At 36.8% G+C, this 26,693-nt stretch overlaps 2 protein-coding genes across 2 annotated transcripts; both read right to left on the bottom strand.

Annotated features, from left to right (window-relative positions):
• Nucleotides 1–249: 249 nt before the first annotated feature.
• Nucleotides 250–1,624, bottom strand: LOC122309652 (mitogen-activated protein kinase kinase kinase 20-like). Its single transcript, XM_043123190.1, has one exon. It carries the CDS (start codon nt 1,434–1,436, stop codon nt 303–305), a length of 1,134 nt encoding a protein of 377 aa, XP_042979124.1. The 5' UTR covers nt 1,437–1,624; the 3' UTR covers nt 250–302.
• Nucleotides 1,625–25,076: 23,452 nt separating this feature from the next.
• Nucleotides 25,077–25,844, bottom strand: LOC122304201. Its single transcript, XM_043116350.1, has one exon. The coding sequence runs from the start codon at nt 25,842–25,844 to the stop codon at nt 25,077–25,079; it is 768 nt and encodes a 255-aa protein (XP_042972284.1).
• Nucleotides 25,845–26,693: the final 849 nt, after the last annotated feature.

Consider the following 26,693-nt stretch of genomic DNA (forward strand, 5'->3'; position numbering starts at 1 on the left):
ATTTTTTCCTTAAAATCAATTGAAACACCCTGAATATGAGTGATGACTTTACAGAGATCGAGTAAACGATCGAGACCAATGGCCGGGAAGCTCAAACGAAATCATTTACAAGATTATGAAATAAGAACAAGATCAGAATAATTCCTCCTAATACTTTCTTTAACTCCCGGCCTCGTTGTTCACATATATAGAAAATAATGAAAAAAAAAATCCAACTTACAACTTACATTCCAAAAATATATACGCACTGCACATCAAGGAACTGCCACATTGTCCAATTGAAAAGTTCATTATAGGAACTGTTAAACTCTAAGAAGTATGGTTGAAGGGAGGGTGTTCAAAGAAGCTGCAAAAGGCTTTTTATCTGACTTCTGGACCTCCGAATTTTCCCCATCTTCCGGCCAAGAAGATAACTTAGACAAGGTCGAATCATCATCATCATCAACAGAAAACGAGCTGCAAATAGAAGAACCACTAAACTCAGAATCAGTCTCGTTACAGGAAACGCTTGGAGATGCCACTTCATGTTCTTCTTTCTTCATGTACTCATCTTCTAGTTGATATCCTATACCGGTCAGGAATGGATGATCCATTAGCATCTCAGCCGTGAATCTGTATATGGGTTTCCTCACGAGACACGACTTCAAGAAACTCTTTGCTTCATCTGAAACACCATTTGGAATTTTGGGAACTTCACGCTCATCGCCAATCAGCTGTAAAAGCTCCTCTGCATTCAACTCTTCCTCTCTATCCCAAGGAGATTTTCCAGTAAGCATCTCGCACACAAGACACCCAAGAGCCCAAATATCACAGGGAGGCTTCTGCACATTCTCAATCACCGCTTCAGGTGCCATATAGAGAGGCGTGCCTCTCAAGTAAAAGTCCAAGTCCATCCTCCTCTTCTTTTTCTGTGCCGATCTCTTCGCCAACCCAAAATCTCCAATCTTTGCTACAAAATTACCGCCGGGGCCAATGGTGGGCACGAGTAAAACATTCTCAGGCTTTAAATCACAGTGAACGAAACCACGGTCATGAATGTGACCAAGCCCTTTGAGGATTGACCAGGTATAGCGCTTTACATCAGTTTCGGGCAACCGACAGCCATGGGATTTCTCGATTGAATCTGCTAGTGTTCCTCCAGAGGCATACTCCAATAAAAGATTGTAAACCATCTCGCCTTTTTCTGGGGTCGTAATCTCTTCTCCCAAACAGTTAATCACGTAAGGGGAGCCTTTGACGTTGTCGAGAACCTCTTTCTCCTTCTGGAGCGAACCAGAAACAGACACCTCTGCAGATTTCACCGCCATGGTTGACGGGAAACAAACGAACCTTGGTTTGGGTTTCTTCAAAGTGGCAAGAAACACGGACCCAAAACCTCCTTTGCCGATCAATGGCCCTCTCACCCAACTTTCTCCATCACCAAACGTACTCCCCATTTCCTTTTTCTCTGGAGTTAATAATTTAGCTTGATCTCAGTATCCCCAAGACTCTTAGAAATAATGCAGAGGGAAGTGGGGATTAGCAGAAGATTGCCTACCTTTAGGGATTCGTGCTCAGACTTTCTGCTCGATCGTTTCTCTTCGGCTTTGCTAAAAAACAATACAGAAAATAGTTTTTTGATCGATCTCAATATTTGCACAACTTATGGTTAACCAAATTGTAGTAGGAATAGAACACTTGGGCACGCGCGCGGTAATGTGGTTTTAGAGTTTGGATGAAGCTTCAATTCTTTGGTTTCAACGGTCGACGTACGTCTCTTGTTTTTAAACCGATGCGGTAGTCCAAGCTACAAAATTTTAGAGTTTATGCATATAATATATATATATATATATATGAGTTTTGCTACATATAAACACAGTTATGCATTAATCTGTGTATTAATATTGATTTATTTATACTTCAAATTTAAATTAACATTATTTTCAATAAAATCTATTTTTTGACCAATCACATCATATTGGTACATAGATTAATGCACAATTGTGCTTGTAACTATATTTTTTCTATATATATATATATATATATGCCCTCTTTTATCACGTCATCTGCAACACTTATCTACAAGCTCACCAAGGAGACGACCTGTGCTGCAACACTCATCTCCTTGTGGTTTTTGGTTCTGATTTGGAATGGGGCCTTGTGGTTTATACCAAAAGTTAATATTTTTTACACTAAAGGGGAAAATAGATTAAAGTTGTGGGCAAAATAGAATTCTTTTGGGTATTGGATACTGAAATTGGTACTCTAGCCTAAGTATTTCTGTGGCTCTTTTATAGCGGGGAAATTCTTTGTTGGTGTTCTCAATTTAGAGGGGGAAAATTATATTTTGCACCCTTGAAATACTACCATTTTTTTCAATTTACTCCTTGAAATACTTTTCTTTTTGTAAGTAATTTATTCCCTGAGATGCTAAAACGGATAGTTAGAACCCTAAGCTATCAATTTATTCAATTTGCATCTTGATTAGAGTTTTGACTTTCAAAACTGATGAAAAATAGGACGTAACATGATCATTGACTGAGGGTACTGCAAACTGAGTAAATTTGATGGTTTTGGGTGCAAACTGGAAATAATGATGGCGGTTCAAAACTGCAAAATGTACTTTCCCTGAACTCCTAGCATATCACAGATATTGTTGATGGGCATTAAGCTTCCTTCTTTCTTTTCCCTCTTTGTGCCCTGGCATCAGTTTCTAGCAAGCAGGGGAAATTGTCTGATCTTGTTTTGCAGTTTTCTCATGGAATTTCTTGATTCAGCAACAATGGTGACAAGTTCAAGATTTACTATGTGGTGGGTCCTCAATCATTTTGCAGAACAAAGCAACGTTCCGTCTTGTATTATTTCTGTTATAAATGATCAGGTCATCATAGTTTGTATGGCTTAATGATTCCCTCCTGGGGTGTTTGGATAGTCAAGATTCAGTTCACCTTTTTATGCTCTAATAAGCATGCCAATTCAAGCCTCCCCAAGTGTAAATCAAAAGTCAGGTCTGGTCTGGCTTGTTGATTTGAAAACACTTGATCTGGTTATGCATCCATGAACAGAGCCATATTTCCTTGTTCTCAGAGATTCTTGGGTTCGTCTAGCAGGACTACTGTACTCCTGACATTTTCATTAGATTTGATATTTGCAGTTCCACAATTTCTAGGCATTTTTAAGTGTATGTGATGCATTGAAAAGCAAATAGTAATACTCACTTTATTAATGTATTCTGATTAGTGAACCTATTTAGGCAATTTACCCTCTGATCTTTTCTTGGTGCCGTGCTATCATTTATAATCCATCCTACAACTCAGCATCGTATCTTAAACAGGAATTTCGGGGCCTTCTGTGTTTATCTCGAAGCTGTTTCAATGCTACCCCAGCTGCTGCGGGCAATTCAGAACACAAAGGTATGGTTTCAAAGTTACTCTGGCTGGCCTTCTTAAATTTCCATTCCGGAGGTCCACCGCTCATGGCACTTTAAGCTATTACTTTTTTGAGTTGTGCACATTGGCTTCTGCAGGTCTGATAATGAAGCTCAAAACTGCTATATATGCCACATATGGTATACAATTCAGTTGTTTATGGCCGGCTTCCTTCTTTTACTCGAGTATGGGATATATACTCTAGGCCGCTTACTGAAACTTAGCTTTGGGTTATGGTTTTGGCTTCCAATGGTTATCCTGATCTACGAAATTGTCCAGTCCATTAATCTTGCAGATTTTTGCTACTACTACGTTAAAAGGTAGGTAGAAACTCCCTGATTTTGAAATCCTTAGAAGTCTCAAATTCTTGTTATACTTCTAGTCAAGCCAGATCGTTCCATTCAGCAAGTCAAGTACTGTAATGTTAGTGTTAGCATTGGCAATGGGTTATTTATTTTTATCTTCATCTTTGAATTTGAAGAATATGTCCTTAAAATAATCTACATTGGTTTATTCATATCTATAATTATAAATAACTATATATAGTGCTTATTCAAATATGAAGACCTTTTTTTCCTTCTCCAAATTATATTTAATTGTTTTTTCTCTCTCCTCCCAACTCTCTCTTTTCTCTCTTTTTCTCGCTTTTTTTCTCTTCTCTCTCTTTATTATTTTATTATTATTTGATAAAAAATACATAATCCAATATAGAAATTTTTCTTCATATTCAAAATCAATATTCAAAAGATATAATTTTGAATATGAAGATTAAAGAATCCATTACCAATGCTCCTTAGTATTTAGCAGTCGCAAGCTTTGGACTGTTCCTTTTTCTGAATGATGCATGTTTTAGAGCATTGGCAATGGCAATAGCCTCGCCATTGCCCAATGCCAGTCTAAAATTTGGCTATATTTGTCAAAAAGCTCCTACATTGCACTAGCTAAACTCATGCTATCTTGGCTTTATGCTACAGTAAATTAGTCTCCCTCGCCATTGTTAGTGAGTTACTGTAGGAGGATCAAAACATTGAATATTATTTTCCGTCCAACAACTCCTCTCTCTTTCCCTCATATTCCATTCTCTCTTCATGGAAGTTATTATGTGCAACTGGAGGTGGCGTGGAGTGGTTCACAAGCGGTGACTGCAGGTGACATGGAGGGCTGGCAATGCTCGGTGTACTAAGAGGTGCTCTGTTTTACTCAACAAAAATAGAGGTTGGTTAGGCATGGTTGCAGCAGGTTGAGCATGGTGTTCTGTATATTTCCTTGATGCATTCGCGTGCAATTCTTGATATTTTCTTTGGCTGGCTTTCAGTGGTGAAGGCAGTGGGGATCGACGGCGTAATTGTGTCAAATTAATGACAGTGCCTAGTACTAACTCTTGGCGGGTGGGCTGATTTGTGTAAAATTGATTCTGAAGGAAAAGTGAGAAAGGTGGTTGTTGCTCCTGCGTTGTAGTTAACAATTTTGGAAAGCAGAGAGGGTTACAATGATTATCCAAGAGTATGTGAAGTCCATTAAGTTAAAAATATTAGAAAATGATTGCGCCGTTGGCTGTCTACCTTTCTCTTTAAAGAAAAAAGCAAAAAAAAACCCTAAAGAGGGAGGTTGCTCCCCCCTCCCTCCCTCCTTTTATTGTTTTATAGGCGTTTGGGTTTTTTAAATACGGCTTGGGGCGGCTGTCTTATGGTGGCTTAAGGGCGTTTTCTTTGGAAGTGTCTGTCGCACAGTAGCCTTTAGCAACCACCTCTCCTTCGGAAATCAGGTTTTGGGTTTATGCGAACGTGTGGTTGGCCTTCATAGTGGATTAAGTGTTGGATTGAGTGTTAGTTTCTCTGGGTTTTCATCAAAGATGAGAGGGACGAAGAAACTCGGATATCGGCAAGGAAAACAGCAAGGCTATTTCAGCATGTTGGTCTCTCTGGTTTTCATTCTCGGAGCCAAACGTCAGAGGAGATGGACAGAGGTGCTCTGTTTGCTGCAAGGAAAACAGAGAAAATGCTCTGCTACGGACAGAAGGAGCCGCCTACACAGTGAAGCAAGATGAACACACGCCAGACTAGAATGGATGGGCTTCCTGCGCAACGGTGGTTTGTGATGCCTGCGAAGGCTGATGCTCGTGTGGTGGTGGACTCACGGAGGTAGAAGCAAGAAGGGAGAGGGGTGGCGGCGACTACAAAATATGAAGAAACCCTAAGGGCTCCAACGTGCTAACAGGATGTCCTTTTGTTTAGACTAGGCCATGTGTTTAGACTGGGCCCACGTGCTATAGCCCTATTGCAAGTGTTTTTGTGATTGCTTTTTCTAAGTATTTTATGTTCTGTTTTGGTTTAATAATAAAAAAGAAATAGGCTATTGGACCAAGTGTCCAAAGCATTTGAGTCCCACTCTTCCTTAGGAGGTGTGTGGGTGATTGTACTCCTCCTCTTTGAGAGAATGGAGTGTGGTTGTACTCCTCTTCCTTGAGAGGATGGAGTCTGTTTGTACCTCTCTTATTTGGAAGAGAGGTCGATTAGCTCTTTTTTAAGAGAGCGCTTTCTCTATTGATTGTTATCAAGAGAGAGTTTATAGAAGTTAAGACAATGTCCGTCACAAAGAAATTTGTGGTCGGAGGAGCCCCTAACAGATGTGTAGTTTGGCTGATAATCTGGGTTTTTCTTTGTGTTGATTAGTCACAGCTGTAACTTCGGTTTCATTGAATGAAATGAAGTTTATTTCTATCAAAAAAAAATATATTAGAAAATGGAGGCTTTTACATCGAGAGGTTGGTCCTCATGTAGCTCAGAGATTGGTCCTTATTTTTTAATAAAATTATTAATGAATATATGAATTATATTTGTAAAATATTTTTAAAAAATTAATATTATTAAAATATATAATATTATATTATTATTTTACATTTAAAATAACTAGTCCAATGTGGACTCATCTAATTAAAATTTGATATTATAGCTAAAAGTTACCATTCTAACTAAACTTTAGACTTCGCAATGATTAGTCCATTGCCAATGCTCTTAGAAGCCATCCTACCTCAATGTGTTAGGCCCAGATCGAGCTTTTGTGTGGAAAGCTCTGAATTTGCACAAATGGCCCATGTTACTCGCATAAATGATATGAGAAGCATACAAATAGCAGAAGATTTTCAGCAATATTAATATAAAAAAATGTACACAATATTGTTCCGTTGGGTAGAGAGAGATGACCTGGCCTACGTATGTGCTGGCCGCCGCCACACGAACACGTAAGGAGGGATTTTGGTTTATGCCATGGGTAGAATATCCAAGAGATTTGAAATAGAGAATTTGATGCATGACTTCCAAGATAGATTGTAATGTTTTTTTTATTATAAATTTGTAATCTGTAAATTTTTTTTTTTTTCAGAAATTTGTATAGTTTTACATTTTTCTATTTTTTTCTTTATAATATAATGATTGATAACCAAGGAGGATTCCTTGACTTAAATGTCCATCTTTTACCAACAAAAGACTTTACAAATTTTACCAAGTTATTTGGGTGCACGAAGGTCTATCCTATTAAGCTTAACAGTCAGGTCCTAGTTTATCCATATAATTAAATGTCTATGACTTGACATGACACGAGTATGACCCATGAACATGAATTACCAATCTTGTCCTTAAGCTAATCAAGTTTCCAACAACTCTAGTCACCCAGATCCTGTTGAGCAAGATAATGAATATAATCAAACTAAAAGAAAGGAAATCATAGTTGCATGGAAATTGCCTGCAAAACAAGAGGGTTGTTGGGATCCTTATTTTTCAATTTTGAACTTTCTTCTTGTGCTTTGATTTTTAATAGGGGTGCAATTAATCCGGTCCGATCTGGTCTGGGGGGTCACAAACTGAAAATTTCAATCCATTCTTTTTCCGGACCAAGAGATGACCAATTACCTTATAGACCAGACCGCACCATTAAATATTGAAATACCAAAATTACAACTCAATAATAATAAAATTATAAATTACAAGTTGATTTCGGGTTAATCAAGTTGATCTGTTTATTAGTTAGATATTAACTAGATGTGGCAATATGTTACACGACCCGTTAACCCAACACGAACATGACACGATAATAGCAAGTTAGGATTTAGTCTTAACAGGTTCTGATCAAAACGGATTGACTCATTAATATACGATTGTTTAACAGGTTGATAACGAGTCAACCCGTTATAACCCGCTATGACACGTTAAGAAAGTTAAAATTACAATTATACCCTCATACTTAAAAATAAAATTGTTAAAATTTTAATTTCGATATTTTTATTATTTGGATTATAATTTTGGACTTGTAGTTAATTTTATAATTTTTATAAATATTGTGATTTTAACATTTATATAAAATTATACTAAATTTAATCAAGTCAAATGGGTTAATTTCAGGCCTATTCAATCCATTTATATAAACATTTTGAAACGGGTCATATTGTGTCATGTTAACTTATTTCATAATATTCACTAATGGGTCAAAACAAGTTGACACGACACTACCCGTTATATTAATGAATCGTATTAGGATTTGAGATTTTGACACGATAAATTTAACAAGTTGGATTAGGGTTGACATATCTAATATAATATACATATTTTGATAATACACAAACACGACCCGTTAACACAATTTGACATCCCTAAATTCTCAACAGGTCAACCCGTTTTGATCCGAATCCATTTATATAAAATCCAAACTTGCTAATTTTTACTCTCTTGTCCGTCAGTTTTCAGAGCTGAGCCAACTAGTTTCCCTCTCTCCCCCTACACTTCGAAGCAAGACTCTTCTTCAGACTTATTGTATCTTCCTTGTCCCGCTATATAGGGATTGATGTACACTTTTTGCTTTTTCTTACATTTATGTTGATTTATCTATTCCCACACCTATAAAGAGTAGATCATTCAACACCTGCTGCACAAACGTCAGAATCCGGAGAGTAAAGAAAGGAAGCAACATGAGGCATCCTTCTTGCAAGAGCTCGGACTTCAGTCCAGTGGGTAATGAGAAGCTTAAAAAATGAACCCAATTTATTTGAAATCCCAATATGGTAATGCCAATAAAAATAGAAAATGAGAGACAAACAATTAATAAGTTGAGTGGGGACAAGTACGATGTTGCAAATATTGACACTATACCCCAAAGTCCCTGTGACGTTAATTCGCTTATTCACAAGCCGTATTCAAGGATCAATCTATCCAAAAACCAAACCAGAAGAATAATTCTTGTATTTAACTTTTTTATGTCTAGTAATTGTGAAGAGTCTATGGAAACAAATTAGATTTCAATCAAACAACTGACCTCATTCCGAGAAAAGAAGAGGCCAGAAGGGCCTTCATTAGAAAGCAGTTCTAACCTCAGAATACTTTCAGCACCTTCTTCAACCATTAAGATGCCAACATTGTAGTTTATATTTGTATTGACATAGCCAGGACAAGCATAGTTGAAGCGTAGAGATGGAGACTTCTTGGCTACAACTCTTGTATAGGCAATCAAAGCTGCTTTTGAAAGTATGTAGGCAAGCACAATGACAGGCCAGCCGTTGGCTTCTAAAGAACCGTCTTTGAAATCTTTTAGAAACTCATTTAATATCGTATCTACTCTTTCTTCCATCAAACTTTCAGCATCACTCAACTCTCCTTTAGCCTATTCATTTGGTATTTCCTGCAAATACGTTTAGGAAAAGAAATTTTGTTTAGTTTGTAAGATTAATATTGATCATGTGTCAAGTGCTACAAAAAAAAAAAAAAAGTGTCAAGTGTTTTTTTATTAAACATAGTTTAAGCAAATGTTAAGGAGAATCATCTGCTCTGGTACTTTCAACACGACTTTATAGAAGAAGTTTTTGATCTTCCATGTTAGAAGCAGAAAGCCTAAAATCACTTCTAATGTGTATTTTGACTATTTTCGGTCCATCAATACAAACAGTCAACAATCACTTTTAAATATCAACTATTTATCTTTATTTGCACATTTTGTACTTGAAAATAACCTAAAAGAAATTTAAAAAATTGTCAAAATTATCCATATCCATCCATGAGAATTAGCAATCATCAGAATAAAGTTAAAAATAAAAAATTAAAAAATTAAATTAAAAATTGCAATATCACCCAAATTCCAAATGCATATGGTCAATGGTAATAAGTTAGATGAAAATTACATAATTACCTTATATAACTACGATATAAAATAGTAGATATTAAAAATATTTTAAAAAACTATATATATACTTCAATCGGTCTAGCCTAGTCCAAAAAAATCAACAGCCCTGGACCAGACCTAAAATCGAGAATATAAGACATATATATATATATATATAAATTGAACTAGATTGATATACTTATTGGTCCACTTCGGTCTGGTAAGATTTTCTAGTCCAGACCAAATAACTTACACTCCTAAACTTTAATCATTTCTTTACTCTTCATTAGTATCACTAATGAAGCTCATGGCACACCAACATCAATGAAATTTTAACGTGTATATAAAAATATAAATGTATTTTAAAATAAAAAATAAAATTTGGCTAAAAAGAAAAGAGAAAAATAGGAGTTCCCTATATGAAAAGTGTTACAGTCAGAGATAAATCTTACAAAAATAAACTTACAAATTGACATGACTCATATAAGATGTTAAGAATATCTACTATACAATCTAAGATTTCATATTATCTAACCATTCACTTTAATCAAGTGGGGCAGTTACCCCTGTTTGTAATAACGTTTGGGAATCAATAAGATAGGAGCAGGGTGCTAGAGGGAAAACCATGGTTATTTGATAACTTCTTATTTTCACTGAAACTGTTTGATGGATCAACACCCCCAAAGAAGATGTACTTTGACTACGAGACTTTCTAGATTCAATTACATAATTTGTCACTAATGTGTATGAACCAAGCAACTGGGAATTAGATCATTGCATCTATTGACTCTATTAAGGATACTGATGTTAGAGATGATGGAATTGGCTAGGGAAATGTCCTCAAAGCTAAAGTAGAAATTGACATCAGGAAGTCACAAGCAAGAGGAATGACTATTAAACATCTTCTCGTAATGAGAAATTGCCTAGAATGTGTTTTACCTTTGGAAAGCTAGTGCATGGGCCACCTGGGTGCAATGGGAAAGGAAAGCGACACTTGCTAGACAGTAATAAGGAAAACCAATTTGGAGCTTGACTTCAGGCAAGCTCAAATTTAAGAAGAAGGAATGTCAATAATAGTCGTGAAGTAGACCATGGCAAAATAAGAGACAATGATCATGGTAAAAGCTCTGAGAGTTGGAGATTGGAGAATGTAAAAAAGGCTCTAGTGCAGGTCAATGGCACAGCAAACAAGGAGGAATCTGGTGGAGGGGAAAGGAATACAAAAATCAAGGAATTTCAAATTTTGAAATTGATCAGTCGAGATTTCAAGGGATATTGAAAGAACGTAAAGACCACAAATGTAATCCTGAGACGAGAAATTCCAAAAGTTGGAAAAAGGTGGAAGATAAGGTTGTGGGTGAGGGAAATTTGGTGGTGGTGGTGGTTGAAAGTGGGAATATGGATTTAGCCAGCCAAGTATTACAATAAAAAAGAAGATGGGCTTAGAGGCTAGTGAGCTAGGGCTTTGGCCCAATTTGGAACAAATAGACATAGATGAAGCCCCTGGCAAAAATAACGGTAATGAAAACTTGGTTGTTATGCAAGCACAGCACAACAAAGGGAACTCAAAAAATGGGAAGTCTGATCAAAGAAGATGGAAGAGAAGAGCTAGTTTTGCAGGTAATACTTCTGTCTTTAGTATGAATGTTGGATCTAAAAGAATATTATTAGATGAAGATGAAGAATATGTAGAGGTCAATGTATCAAAAAATGGAGATTTGATGAATTGGTAGATAGCAACTCAACAAATCAATCAATGGCAGTGGTTGTGTAGCAACCACGCCAAGCATTATGAAAACATTGAGTTGTAACTGTCAGGGGTTTGGGAACCCCTAGAAAATTTCTGAACTTTGCCATTTGGTGACGGAAAAGAAGCCCTAAGTAGTTTTTATTTTATTGAAACAAAACTACTTGATTATAAGATGGAAAGTACCAAAAACAAATTAAACTTTGATGGATGTTTTGTTGATAAGAAGAGGGGGGTTGGCACGACTATGGTCTGTTGATGTGGATATCAAAATTATTAATTATTCCCAGCATCATATTCACTCCAAAGTAGCTTGCTTAGAGAAGAATACATGCTGGTACTTTACTTATTTTTATAGTCCACCTGAGTAAAAGGAAGGAAACATGGAGGGTTATTTTCACTATTATTTGAAAATCAACATTGCTGTGTAATGAGGGATTTCAATGAGATATTAGCACAGTCTAAAAAGTCAAAAAGGAGGGAGAGACCAGAAAGACAAATGGACAATTTTAGAACTACGATTGAAATTAATAATCTTTTTGACTTGGGATGGGTTGGAGACAAGTTTACCTGAAATAATAAACATGTTAATGACTCCTTCACAAATGAGAGATTGGATAGAGTGGTATTTAATACTAAATGGTCAGACTTATTCAGCAATGGATTGGTCAAGGTTTTACATGCTATTATGTCTGATCATAGACCAATTATGTTGGATTTGAATGCAAAAAAAACTTTGATGGGAGAAAGAGGAGAAAAACATTTAGATTTAAAGCTAAATAGGTATTGGAGGAGGAAGGTGCTGATATTATTCAAGAGGCATGGTCAAATAATGCAGATGATCAAGATCCTTTGCAAAATGTACAAAAGAAGTTAAAGTCTTGTGAAGGGACTCTACTAAGATGGAGTTCATTGAAAGGGCAAGAAGAAGGAAAGTGTGTAACACCCCGGATTTGTAGGAATCAAAGAGTTACTTCCTATAATTTAAAACTCACATTTCATCAAGACATTTATAGACTCCAAAATATAAAATCATCATAATACTAAAAAATATCTTAATAAAATCCACCAATCATTAGAAATCTTCTATGAGTAATCTACTATACTTAAATAGTCATCTCACCTATGCTCCATAATTCTGATCCTTAACTGAACTATTCCAAAATCATCTAAAAAATATTGTGGAAATAAGGGGTGAGTTATCAACAACTCAGTAAGCAGAGAACATATACTAGTGTGCAAACATGAGCATTAACAGAGTTCAGAATGTAGAATAAAATATTTTTACTTTTAGAATGCAGAATCATAACATGTTATCAAAAATATCACAGCGAAAGTTTTAGAAAATATTCTTATTCAAAATTTGCTTTGGTATAGCATAACTGATTACCATTATACTAGAACATCATATCACATCAGAGACCATGTTTAACCCCCGTAGTAGGGTTGTGCAAACTCGGTAACTAGCCGATCATAAATAGCATGTGAATATTTTCTTTATTATTCTCGGAGCCCCGAGTGTATACTCAGGAAAGACCACCAGAAAATCGTTTTGTTTCCAAAGTAAATACACTAGAAACAGAACAGTTAGTACCAACCCAAATAGAAGTCACTATTGGCAATCAAACAGATCACCATCCACAAACTAAATCACAAATTCAGAATTGCATGCCAAAAGCTTTCAGAAATCAAATCATATCATATTAGAGTTCAAAACATCTTTAAAACAGAATAGAATAGAATCGATCACAAAATATAATTTATGCACAAAATTTCATATTTACTCTTTTTTGCACAGTTTAAAAACAAACTGCTAGAAAATAAGCTCATGTCTACACCAGTCATGACAAAAATAATTTTCCTTTTATACAGAGTTCATGAGTAATGCTAAAAGAGATAATTGAGGTTTTTTTTCATATTTCTTTTCAAAAATCAAAAGATGCATATTTTAAAAGTCAACCTCGTTTGTCTAGCATAGAAATTCCGCTTACTTGAACTTCTTAGTTTTTCATAATTTCTCCACAACAACACCGAACGAAAATCAATTGTCACCTATAAATACTTCTTTTCTTTTTCTGGAATTTAACTTTTTAAGCAGCACGTGCTTTCAGATGTAATCTTACAAATCTCGAGTTAACTGCAAGCTTTTTACATAATAACATTGTGCAAGCATGCAATGAGAGGTTTTTAAGATCTCATTTTACAAATTTCAACCCAACTCTAAGTTGAAGGTAGAGTTTTAGCGGCGATACTACCCTATTACCGACAGTAGTGCCCTCCCCCCCCCCCCCCGGTAGGAAGTGCCAAGGTACAAAGCCAGAGTTGGGCCCCAACCCACCTTGGTTTTCATCCGTCCGCTCGGCTCATTATATATATATATATATATATAAATGAAATTTAATGATGTCATTTTGTCTTAGGTTTCGTTTTAAACACATCCCCCACTACAAGAAATATTACTTTTTATAGCCAGATTTTTTCACGGCACAAATTATTTACTCGCAAAAAGTCAAAAATCACTATTGCAAGGGATTATTTTCGACGATACAATAAACTGCCATGAAAACACACTTTTTATGGTGATATATTATCGTCACAAAATTTAGCACTTCAAAATAGTGCTTGTTTTCCATCTCTGCCCACTTTTTCCGTAAAAAAATATTTTAAGCAATGATACATATCGCGGCAAAAATCAACTCGCTTAAAAAGATATGTAATTTCCATCGAGTACATTAATCGCCGCAAGGGAAAATTGTAATTTAGGCTGAAGTTAATATTATTATAGTGTGATATATCGTCGGTAAAATTCATTTAAATTTCATTTTCTACGCTTTGAAATGTTGCCTAATTTTTGCTTGGCTGTCTCTGTCTCTGTCTCTCTCTCTCTCTCTCTCTCTCTCTCTCTCTCTTCTCTATGAAATTGTTGCCACCACTTCGATCACTGTGAGCCTGTTGCCATGCAATAACGTCTTCGCCTTTAAAAATTCAGGCTCGTAACTTTCTCCTCAAACTTATCTCTCTAACTCCCGCTCTATATAAATCTCTCTCTCTCTCTCTCTCTCTCTCTCTCTCTCTCTCTCTCTCTCTCTCTCTCTCTCTCTCTCTCTCTCTCTCTCTCTCTCTCTCTCTATGATTAGGCTACCCCACCATATTGCCTATAGACTAGACCGAAAATTTTGATCTACCATTTTTCCAAACCAAGATGTGACTGATTACCCCTATAGACCGAATTGCACCATTAACTATTGGTCCATTCAGTTTAATTCGGTCCAAACTAGTGTAAAACAGTCAAACATACAAAAAGCCTAAAATTACTCCTAATATATATTTTGACCATTTTCGGTCCATCAATACAAAGAATCCACAATGTTTACACTTTTGAATATCAACTATTTATCTTTATTTACATATTTGTACTAGAAAATAACCTAAAAAAAGTTTGATTAAAATTATCCATATCCATCCATGAGAATTAGCAATCATAATAAGCTTTAAAATAAAAAAATAGAGAAAATGAATTTAAAAAATGCAATATCATCCAAATTCTGTCTAGTCCAGTCTGGTCGACAAAACCACACCCCTAGATCGGACCAAGAAACGAGATTCTAAGACATATATAGACCGGACGAGACTAATATATTTATTTGTTTAGTCCAACCTAATAGGATTTTCTAGTACCGAATAACTTACACCCCTAAACTTCAATCAATTCTTTACTCTTCATTAGTCTCACTGTTGGAGCTCTTGGCACGCCAACACCAATGAAATTTCAACAAGTGTATATTAAAATATTAATATATTTTAAAATAAAAAATAAAAAATAAAATTTTGCAAAACAGAAAAGAGAAAAATGGGAGTTCCCTGTATGAAAAGTGTTAAATAAATCCCATAAAAATAAACTTATAAAGTAGCATGACTACATATAATATGTTAAAAATATCACTTTACAATCTAAGGTCTAATATGATCTGACTATTGGCTTTACTAAAGGGGGTGATTGGCAACTACCACATGGGGATCCCGAAGATGAAAGGGCAGCATCCCACCACCCGTAGAACTTTAGGAGCTAGTAGGAAAGCCTTTTTCCTTCTAGCTAAGAAATTTTTATAATGTCTTAAGTTTTTTTAAAATTATTTTTTATTAGTCTTTTATTTCAATCTACATGTGTTGACATACTGCTGAGTTTGATGAGCCATTTTTGCTAACATAGTGACCTCTGTAGAACTACCAGAAAAGTGATGGAAGAATTAAGATGACGAAAAAAAACAGAGATTAGAAATTTCAATTTTTGAATAGAGAGACAAATTTATCTCAAAATAAACCACAAGATCTATTTTAATACATATTTAACTAATTAAAAAACAGTAATGATGATCAATAATATAAGTCTAAAGAAGTTCAAAATAGTAGGCTATGAAATATTTTCTCACTTTCTTGCATGATTTATCATGCTCTTTCTAGTAATATGTATCTCTTTGAAGACCAAAAAAAAAAGTGAGCCCCTTTATTTTATTAAAAATCTTCACTTAAGAGGACAGAATACCATGTGATTACAAACTTCAATGCCTTGGGAGTTATATGTGTTAATAAAGCCTGAAGTAAAAATAAAAATAAACTAAAGCTCACTAAAAATTTCTCCAACGTATTTGCTTCTCTAAAACTGGCGCAGGTCCTATTGTTAAATGAAAAAGAAATCTCTTTCATTAATTTGTAAAAGGACGTGTACAAGTGTTTAAATAAAAGGCAAAAACTACAATTATGCCCTATAATGTACACGATACATGGAAAGTAAAGTTGTGCATTGACCAAGGAAATAAGGGGAAAAAAAAAAAGGAAAAAGGCTGGTGGCTAATACAAAAATATATGTGCGGTAACATTTCCCTTCAAGTTGACACATAAAAATCCATAATGCTCTACTTGCGAGCAAAATGATGAAATAAGTCACAACCAAGTGCTTTAATGAAAATGTAAGCTGTTAATTCAAAATTTTGCTCCATTAGGGTAAGACAATAGGTTGAGACCCCAAAGTGCCAGTCAAAGAGAATGTCCAATAATTGATCGAAACTTGGCTACATCTACACCAAGAAATCACTTAAGATTACCAAGGTCCTTGATCTTGAAGTGAATGACTAAAAAATCTTTGACATCATGTTAAGATCATTGACTACCAACAAAATGTCATCAATGTATACAAGAATGGCAATGAAAGACTTGACTTGAGAGCGAGTAAACAAGGAGTGATCAGCTTGTGATTGGATGATACCAACAAAGATAAGAATAGAGAAAAGCTTAGAATACCAATTGCGAGAAGCTTGTTTCAACCCATCGATAGACTTATGAAGACAAACACGAGTCTCCCTTTACAACAAAAACCAGGTGGAGGAGTCATGTGCACATCTAACTGGTGGATATGTAAGTGGCGAGAAGCAACAATCACAAAAGCACAACGAACAATCACAAGCTTGACAACCAGGGCAAAGGTATCATGATAGTCAAGGCCTTCAACCTGAGTGTAACCCTTGGCTATTAGATGAGCCTTATACTTTTCAATGGATCCATCTTTATGGAGTTTCATTTTAAAAGCCCAATTACAACCAATGGGTTTCTTACCAGAGGGAAGGAACTGAAGGCTCAATGTGCAACTCACCTCTAAAGCATAAATTTCAGAAGCCAAGGCATCATGCCAATGGGAGTGCTAAATAGCTTGAGAATAACTATTAGGATAAAAATGTTCAATCAAAGAAAGAAAGGAAAGCAAAATTCTCAAGAGAGAATTTATGATAAGAAACAAAATTAACAATGGAATGAGATGTATCGGATGAACATTGAGGCATGGAGGAAGGCATAGTGGACTTAGAGGGTCGGCAATGTGGGACAAACATAGTCTCAAAGATAGGTGGTACGAGTGATGTGGCGACGTGGTCTGGTGGAAATGATTCGGGTGAGGGTAGGAGATGAGACATTTGGAGGATATGAAACAATAGTTTGAGTGGATGATTGAGGGACAACAATAGGATAAAAGGGTGGAACGGGTATCTCTAAAGGAGGATGTGGAACAACAATCTAAGTGGGTGATTGAGGGACAACATTATGGAAAGGAAATACGTGTTCAATAAAAGTTACATCATGAGAAATTAAACATTCGATACTCTTTATGACCAAGAGAATAACCAAGAAAGATACAAGGAGTAGCTCGAGCTTGAAATTTATCCCTACGATATCACAAGGTTTGAGCATAACATAGACATCCAAAACCACATAAATGATCATATTGGAGGCCTTATCAAAGAGACGTTCATAGGGAGTGGTGTGAGCATGACTTTGCAAAGGGGTGCAATTAATTAAATAGGTTGTAGTGAGAATGCATTCACCTAAGAAAGTGATGGGAAGATTGGCTTGAAAACGTAAGCATTGAGCAGCATTAAAAAGATGTCGATGTTTACGCTCAGCCACCCTATTTTGTTAGGGTGTCTCAAAGCCTGTCCTTTCATGTAAGACACCTTGGTCACTGAAAAAAGTTGAGAATGGTGGTACAAGAATTCTTGGCCATTTTCTATGCGATCATGAAGAATTTGAATTTGTATTGAAATTGGACCATAGCAAATAAATTTTTGATACATTGAGAAGTTTCATATTTAAAGCACAATAAGTAAACCCAAGTGACTCTAGAGAAATCATCGACAATATTAAAAAAATAATGAGCACCCATGGTAGATAGTGTTTGATAACCATTCCAAATATCACAATAGATATGATAAGAGGCAGACATGCTTTTATTTGAAATCAAAGTAAATGGAAGTCAGATATGTTTCTCTTTAACATAAACACCACAATGTAGCAAACTTCTAGATTTAGATAACATTTTAGGTAAACAAGAAGAAGATGGTTGACCAAGTCGTCGGTGCCAAATGTCTAATGCAATGGATCGATTCACATGAAGGATTGTAGTAAAGACTACTTATATAATAAAGTATATTATGCTCATCACTAACTCCAATCAGCATCCTCGTGGTTAGGTCCTAAAAAACACAAAAGTTGGGAACAAAAAAATGGCAACACAGTTCAAATATTTGGTAAGATGATAATGGACAAAAGATTAAACTTGAATTGAGAAACAAAAAGTACATTAATAAAGAGGAAGAGATGGAGATAAGTGAAAAAGTTCCAATATGAGATACTGGAACAATTTCACCTGTGGGTAAACGAGCTGGATTGAGTGGACTAAGGACATTTGGCTAAATGAGAGGTGCTTTGTGGTTAGACATATGATTGGATGCGCCACTACCTATAACCATTGCATGAAGTGTTGCGGTTTTGATTCCAGTATGCAAGAAAAGCGATAAGTTGATAATAAAAGGATTTGGAGTGGCCAACTTTGCTTCAACATTCATAGATGGTAACAGTCATCTTTCCCTTGCCTTTAACATCACGTGTAGAAGGAGATTGATCCTAATTAATATATGTAGCAATGACATCCAGTGTGGGCAAATGAAGATGAGAAGACATTGAGTTTCTTCATAGTGTACGTATGATAAAATATAGTTGGCTGACAGTAGGTAAGGGATCCATAGCCAAAATGTGGCTTCTAATTTGAGCGTACGAATTAATCATTCAATCCCATGTGAAATTGGAAGACACTTTCAATTGCTTGTGGAGCGTTGAACTGGCATACTCCTTCTAAGCTCCACAAGTGTAGTGTGGTGTGGTCTGGAGTGTACTAAGCTCTTCCCAATGTTGTTTATGAAAATAAACATGCTTTGACAACTTATCATAGCATTTGGATTTTATCACTTACAGACATATTACATTTATGTCAGGATATACATAAGAAAACTTTACATACAGGACATAGAACAAATAAGGCATGTACAAATGAAAATCCTAGAATAATGTCAACCCGCATATGTAGTTGTGGAGTTATTGATGTTGGATAGCTCGACATTGGTTGGCTACTTTATACCCCTGCAAGCAAATGGGGAGATCACACACCATGAGCATGTCGCACAACATTTGGAATCAAGCAAACAACAGTCCTTTGGTAAAAAGATCACCAATCTTATCAATGTGGAAATATAGTAGAGTTTCACATCGCCATTAACAACTTTTTCATGGATAAAATGAAAATTAACCTCTAGATGCTTTGTACAAGCATGATAGATGGGATTAGCAACAAGAGCAAAAGCACTCTAGTTATTACAGCACACAGTAGGAGGAGAAAACAATAGGACGTGAAGATATTTTAATAACATCCATAACTAGTATAATTCAGTAGCCACCATTGCAAGTGCTCGGTATTTAGGCTCAATACTAGACCGAGAGACTACACTTTGTTTCTTAGCACACCAAGACACAAGACACAGACCAAAAAATATACTGTACCCTGTAGTTGATTGCCGGTCTATGGCATCTCTAGCCTAATCTGCGTCGCAGTAAGCTGTGAGTCCTAGTGTCCCTTTGTTTGCTAAAATAGAGACCATGATCAATTGTGCCCTTGAGGTACCTTAGAACTCTCTTGACTGATTTCCAGTGAATCCTAGTTGGAGCATGAAGATGTTGGCAAAGTTGATTTATTGAATATGTAATTTCTGCCCAGGTCAACGTGCAGTATTGTAGGCTCCCACAACTTGCCTGTAGGAAGTCATGTCTTCAGCAAGTTCCCCATGGTCATTTGAAAGCTTTTGATCAGAGACACAAGGAACAGGATATGGTTTCGCACCAACCATACAGAAATGGTGAAGTACATCCATAATATATTTACTCTGCCGTAGGTGAAGTCCATGAGCATCACGAGAAGCTTTTATCCCCAGAAAGTAACCAAGGTTGCCAAGAGACTTCAGAGCAAATTCTTGCTGGAGATGAGAAGTGAGTGTCTGAATGAATGATAAAAAAGATCCTGTAATGATCAGATCATCAATTTAAACAAGCACAAAGACAAGAATATCTTCATGATGATATGTAAATAATGAAGTATCAACAAACAAGAAAACAAAACCAAAGTCAAGTAGACTAGTGGAGAGTCGAAGAAACCATGCTCACAGTGCTTGCTTGAGGCCATAAAGGGCCTTTTTCATCTTACAAACATGTTGCGAAAAGTGGGGATCGATAAAACCTGTAGGCTATTCGATAAAGGCATGTTCTTCAGGACTACCATGCAAGAAAGCATTGGAGACATCATATTGTAGGATGGGCCAACTATATTGAACAGAAAGAGCAAGTACAATTCGGATAGTTGCTGGTTTAAAAACAGGCCTGAAAGTCTCCACAAAATCAACTCCATCAATTTGTTGGAACCCTTTTTCTATAAGGATAGCTTTATACCAATCAAGACTTCCATCTAATTTTTGTTTGACTTTGTACACCCACTTGGTCTGAATAACATTGTGATCAGATGGTCATGAAACTAAGTCCCATGTTGCATTTGCAAGAAATGCATCATATTCTTGTTGCATAGCTTGCTGCCATTCCAGAGATAGAACATCTTGTGGAAAGGTAACAGATGTAACAATATTAGGCATACTGGTAAATGCACATAGAGGATGTTTGGAGGTATAAAACATTTTGAAATTAGGAAACTTTTTGGGCCAAGTGGAGCCAGTTCGAGATCAACTAACCATATGGTGTCAAGGAGAATTTTTTTTGTGGGATATGTTCGGTGTTGGCAACAATGGATGAAGGGATGTCAGCTGGAGAAGTATCTGTTGCTTCGAGTGGTATGGGTGGCAAGTCAATATCAAGTGAAACAATTGGAAGGTTGATATTGGCATATATATGGGGCTCATTATCAAGAGTTGGTCCAGGAAGTGTCTCATCAAGCACTTGGGAATAAAAGGATGTGAGATCAAGGACCATACCTGTCATGGAGCCATTTGATGCTGCAGGAGGAGTGTTGGAGTTCCAAGTTTTTGCTAGAAACAGGTGCTCATTATAAAGAAGTAAGTATTGCCGTAATTTTCAATGAATAATTTTCCCACACATTTCATTGATAGAAGTTCAAAAATATATACAGAGTGATTGTGAAGCTAATTTAGGAAACATGTAAACAGTAAGGCTAAAACTAAGCTACTATTACAATATTCAATTCTAGAATTCAGCCTTAGAATCATTCTCCAAATATGGAATTAATGACAGAATATTGGACATGATTTTTGGCTATACATGCTCTGTTTTGGTTTGAATAGAATCCGCACATGCTTCCCTTATACGCTCCGCAAGATTGAGCTTCCATCGGCAAGACCAATCTTGGTACATAGCAATTTCATGCGCTGTTTTGACAATGGCTTTGTTAACAGATCAGCCAATTGGTCCTTAGTATGTACATGTTTAACTTGGAGGCTTCCTTTTTGCACTAAGCCACACAAAATGAAGGTCGATCTGAATATGTTTCATATGCGAATGATTAACTGAGTTAAAACTGAGATGAGTGGCTCCGAGATTATCACATAGCAATTGGGGAGATTCTTTGACTGGAAATGCTAGTTCCTTGAAAAGAGTGGACAGCCAAATTGTCTCGGAAGCCGCATTAGGTAATGCCCGGTATTCAGCCTCTGTTGAGGAGCATGCAACAGCCCTTTGTTTCTTTGAGCTCCAAGAAATGGGATTACGGCCCAAAAAACTAATATATGCTGAGGTTCATGTATGGTCAGCCACATTTCCAGCCCAATCGGCATCGGAGTATGTCCTTAAGACGGGAGGTCCAGCTTTGTGGATCTGAATACCATAGAAAATGGTCTATTTTAAGTAGCGAAGAAGCCTTTTTGTTGTTGTCCAATGATTTGTAGTTGGCTTGTGCATAAATTGAGAAAGTTTATTGATTGCAAAAGAGTTGTCTAGATGTGTCAAGGAAAGGTATTGAAGGCTGTCAATTACTCTACGAAACTCGGAACTATCCACAACAGCAGTACCATCAACTAATTGAAGAGATTGTGTCGTAGAAAGAGGTGTTGAGACATCTTTTGCACCACTCATACTGGTGTTGTCTAAAAGTTCACGAACATATTTATGTTGTGAGAGAAATAACCCAGCCCGAGTAGGAATTACCTCAATCCCCAAGAAAAAATTAAGAGAACCCATATCCTTGAGAGAAAACATATCACCCAACTGCTTGATAATTTTGGCCACAAGAATTGAATTATTTCCAGTAATGATAAGATCATCAACGTAGACTAGGAAATAACAAAGATTTGAGCCTTAGCTGTAAATAAAGAGAAAAGAAACACTCTTGGAATTGTGAAAACCCAGTTGAAGAATGGCATTTTTGAGTGCTATGTACCAAGCCCATGGGGCTTATTTAAGCTCATAAATCGCCTTTTTCAATCTACAAACATGGTGAGGTTTGAACAAATCTTTGAACCCCGAGGGTTGTGCCATGAAAACTGTTTCAGTCAATTCATCATTTAGAAAGGCATTGCTGACATCCATTTGCCTCAAATCCCATCCATTCATGACTGCAATAGATAATTCAGCTCTAATAGTTGCTAGTTTAACCACAGGACTAAAGATTTCTTTGTAATCAACACCAAGACGTTGATTATAACGCTTAGCAACTAGACGGGCTTTGAATCTGTCCATTGACCCATCAGCTTTCCTTTTTACTCGGAAGACCCACTTACAGCCCACGGGTTGACAGTTTGAAGGTGGTAAAACTAGGTCCCAAATCCCATGTTTCATTAGAGCAGTGAGCTCATTGGACATGGCTTCGCACCAGTGAGGTTGAGAAATGGCTTGGCTCACACTCGTTGGTTCTATGGTCTAGGGGAGAGGATATTTGGACACTATATGGATCTGTTTGGGCTTGAATATTTGATTCATTGATCGTGTGGTCATGTTGTGAGTGCGTTGGGGGGGGGGGGGGGGATTATTTGTTTGGGGAGGGTTTGTGAAATTCGGATTTGAGGGATTAGAATCTGAACCTAGGTGTGTATCTGTAGATAAAATAGGAGAGGATGGTGGCAGATTTAATGGAGAAACAGTCCTATTTTCATCTAAAGAAGGATTCGGATTAGAGATATTGTGATCTAGAGCATGAAAAGAATCATGAAGTAAAGAAATAGGGGGTCTGAAATTACCTGAGGAGGACGTGACAAAAGCGGGTGGACCTTCCGGAAGATGCGATGATGCTGATGCGCCGGACACTAGTGATGAAGGTACTGCAACCTGCTGGGCACCAAATTGAAGAGGAAGAGATTTCTGAGGTTTTGGATTTTTCTGGGTTGAGACGAAAGCTACAGGTTGAAAGGGGTTGGAATGTTGTTTATTTTCATCAAACAACACGTGACGTGAAATGAAGATTTTTTTTATTTGAGGTTCAAAGCACTTGTATGCGTTTTGAGTTGGAGAATAACCGAGAAAAAGACAGGCTTTCGATTGGCCTGCATTTTATTTGAGTTATAGGGCCGTGTCAGAGGATAGCAAATGCAACCAAATTTTTTTAATTTCAAATAATTTGGTTTTTGACCAAAAAGGACTTCAAAATGTGATTTTTCTTAAAGGAGGGGCGTGGGCTGTCTATTTATGAGATAAGATGTTGTTTGAAAGGCATGAGGCCAATAAGAAAAATCAAGATTTGCATCATGAAGAAGCGTAAGGCCCGTTTCAATGAGGTGACGATGACGACGTTCAGAGACACCATTTTGTTGCGGGGTGTGTGGAGCCATGGTGTAGTGAACTATTCCATGAAGCGAGAGATATGATTTTCAAAGCAACAAACTCACCACCATTGTCTGAATATAGTGTTTTGATTGATTTTTGAAAACGAGTTTCAACAAACTTTTTGAAATGCGGAAAAATATTAGAAACACCGGATTTAGTGATCATTGGATAAAACCATATATATTTTGTATAATGATCAACAAAAATAAGGTAATATCATGATCCATCAATTCCAATATAACTAGCAGGACCCCACACATCCGTGTAAATAAGTTCAAGGGGCTCATGACTTTGGAGACTATTGGCATGAAAGGGTTGTTGATGGGCTTTATTAATAGAACATGAATGACATAGTGAAGACAAATTTTTGTTCGATGAAATAGGAAGAGAAAAATGCTTAACAAGATGATGAACAATTTTAAGAGAAGGATGCCCAAGACGCTTGTGCCATCCATCAATAGAAGTCCGTTCATGCACATTAGCAACCTTTTTTGATGTCACCATTGATTCCGAGAAGGTGTAGATGCCATTGTCACATGCTCCTTTTAGTAGAATCACCCCCGTGATCTTGTCCTTCACAAGAAAATAAAAGGGGTGAAATTCAACAATGACATTATTTGTTTGGTGAGGTGGTGAACGGAAATTAGATTTTTGCAAAGGTTTGGAACACAAAGAGTACCACGCAATGTAAAAGTTCGATGAGGAGAGTGCAAAGACAAAGAACCAATGTGTGAGACTGCCAAACCTGAACCATCACCGAGAATTACTTAGTCAGTTCCATCATATTCGAAATGAATAGATAAATTAGAAAGATCACCCGTGATATTATGAGAAGTGGCCGAATCGAGCAACCAATTTTTGTCCTTTCCATCAAAAGAGGTGGCACAATTGACAGAAACATTCTGGGAATGGAATTTCAAACAAGACTTTGCAATATGTCCCAGCTGATCACAAAGTTGGTATTTGGGCTGGTAGCACCGATTGGAATTAGTGGGCCTGCTAGAATTTTTGTTGGAGCAACGCCCATCACGTTGGGCTCCATTATTATTTCGGCCTGGGCTGAAGCCTTGAGTTCCACGTGCAGTGTCATTTTTCCTGAAGGACCACGATTGACTGCCCCCTTGCGTAGACTACTTCGTCTTTGTGAAATTTGCAGAAGCAACCAGTTGCTGCGTTGCAGCTTCCAAGTGCCGTAGATATGCTTCATGTCCAACCAGAAGGTCGTGCAACTCCTCAAAGGTTAGTGATGTTTCTCGGGCTCGAATAGGCGTTGCTATCTCTCGAAAATATGGACCTAAACCATTCAACACATAAAGGGTTAAGTCATCATCCAAAACTGAATGATCAATAATGGTTATTTCATTAGCCAAGGCCTTCACAGCATGAAGATATTCTGTGATTGACCGATTTCCACACTGGATTAAGGTGAGTTCTTCCTTTAACTGCATAGCATGAGTTCGGGATTGGCTAGCATATAAATTTTTAAGCTTTTTCCAAGCTTCATGGGAGGTCTTTGTCGTAGCAATGAGGGGGGTGATTGAAGGGGATGTAGATGCTAAAATAGCACTCAGGATTAATTTATCCTGTCGAACCCAGTGGGTCTTGTGTAGCTCATCAGCGGCGGTACCAGCGGAAGAGGCACACCGAAGGGTGCCTTCGACATAGTCGAGTAAATCGTAACCAATAAAGAGTGCTTCAAATTGAGCATGCCATTGAGGAAAGGTGGAGGGAGTTAACTTTTCATTGATTTGGGCAGTGATGTTGAGAGCAATGAGTGGTTTATCGGCTGCGGAAGGAGGTTGGGTGTTGAGAGTAAAATTTGGATTTTGATCAGATGGGGAAGACATGGTAGTGGCTTGGATCGGTGACTCGGTAGAGATTGGCTCTTCTGATACCATGTAAAGAAGTAAGTATTGCCGTGATTTTCAATGAATAATTTTCCCACACATTTCATTGATAGAAGTTCAAAAATATATGCAAAGTGATTGTGAAGCTAATTTAGGAAACATGTAAACCGTAAGGCTAAAACTAAGCTACTGTTACAATATACAATTCTAGAATTCAGCCTTAGAATCATTCTCCAAATATGGAATTAATGACAGAATATTGGATATGATTTTCGGCTATACATGCTCTATTTTGGTTTGAATAGAATCCACACATGCTTCCCTTATACTCATCGAAAGCCACATTCCAAGAAATGTAGGCTTTCTTGGAGATAAGATCAAAGCAACGATAACCATGATGGTTAGAGGAATATCCTAGGAACACACATTGCTTGCTACGGAAGACTAGTTTGTGCGATGTATAAGGCCTTAGTAAGGTGTAACAAGCACAAACGAAAGTTCTTAGGAATGAGTAATCTGGTTCTTGATCAAACAGTTTTAAAAATGGGGATTTTTGTAACAAGGTTGGTGTGGGTGTTCGGTTAATGAGATATATAGCCGTCATGAAGGCATCAACATAGAATTTTGTAGGTAAATGTGTCTATGCTAACAAAGAAAGTCCTACTTCCATGACATCTCTATGTTTCCTCTTAGCTATACCGTTTTGTTGTGAGGTGTAAGGGCACGAGAGGCATTGATGAATGCCACATGTTCATAGGAATCCTTGAAATTGATGCGAAAGATACTCACCACCATTGTCACTTTGTAATTGTTTGATCTTAGTGGAGAACACATTTTCAACAAGAGACTTAAAGTGCATAAAACACGAGAAAACTTCTGATTTATTTTTGATAGGGTACA

The sequence above is a fragment of the Carya illinoinensis genome, chromosome 1 (genome assembly GCF_018687715.1).
Source record: "Carya illinoinensis cultivar Pawnee chromosome 1, C.illinoinensisPawnee_v1, whole genome shotgun sequence".
Lineage (NCBI taxonomy): Eukaryota > Viridiplantae > Streptophyta > Magnoliopsida > Fagales > Juglandaceae > Carya > Carya illinoinensis.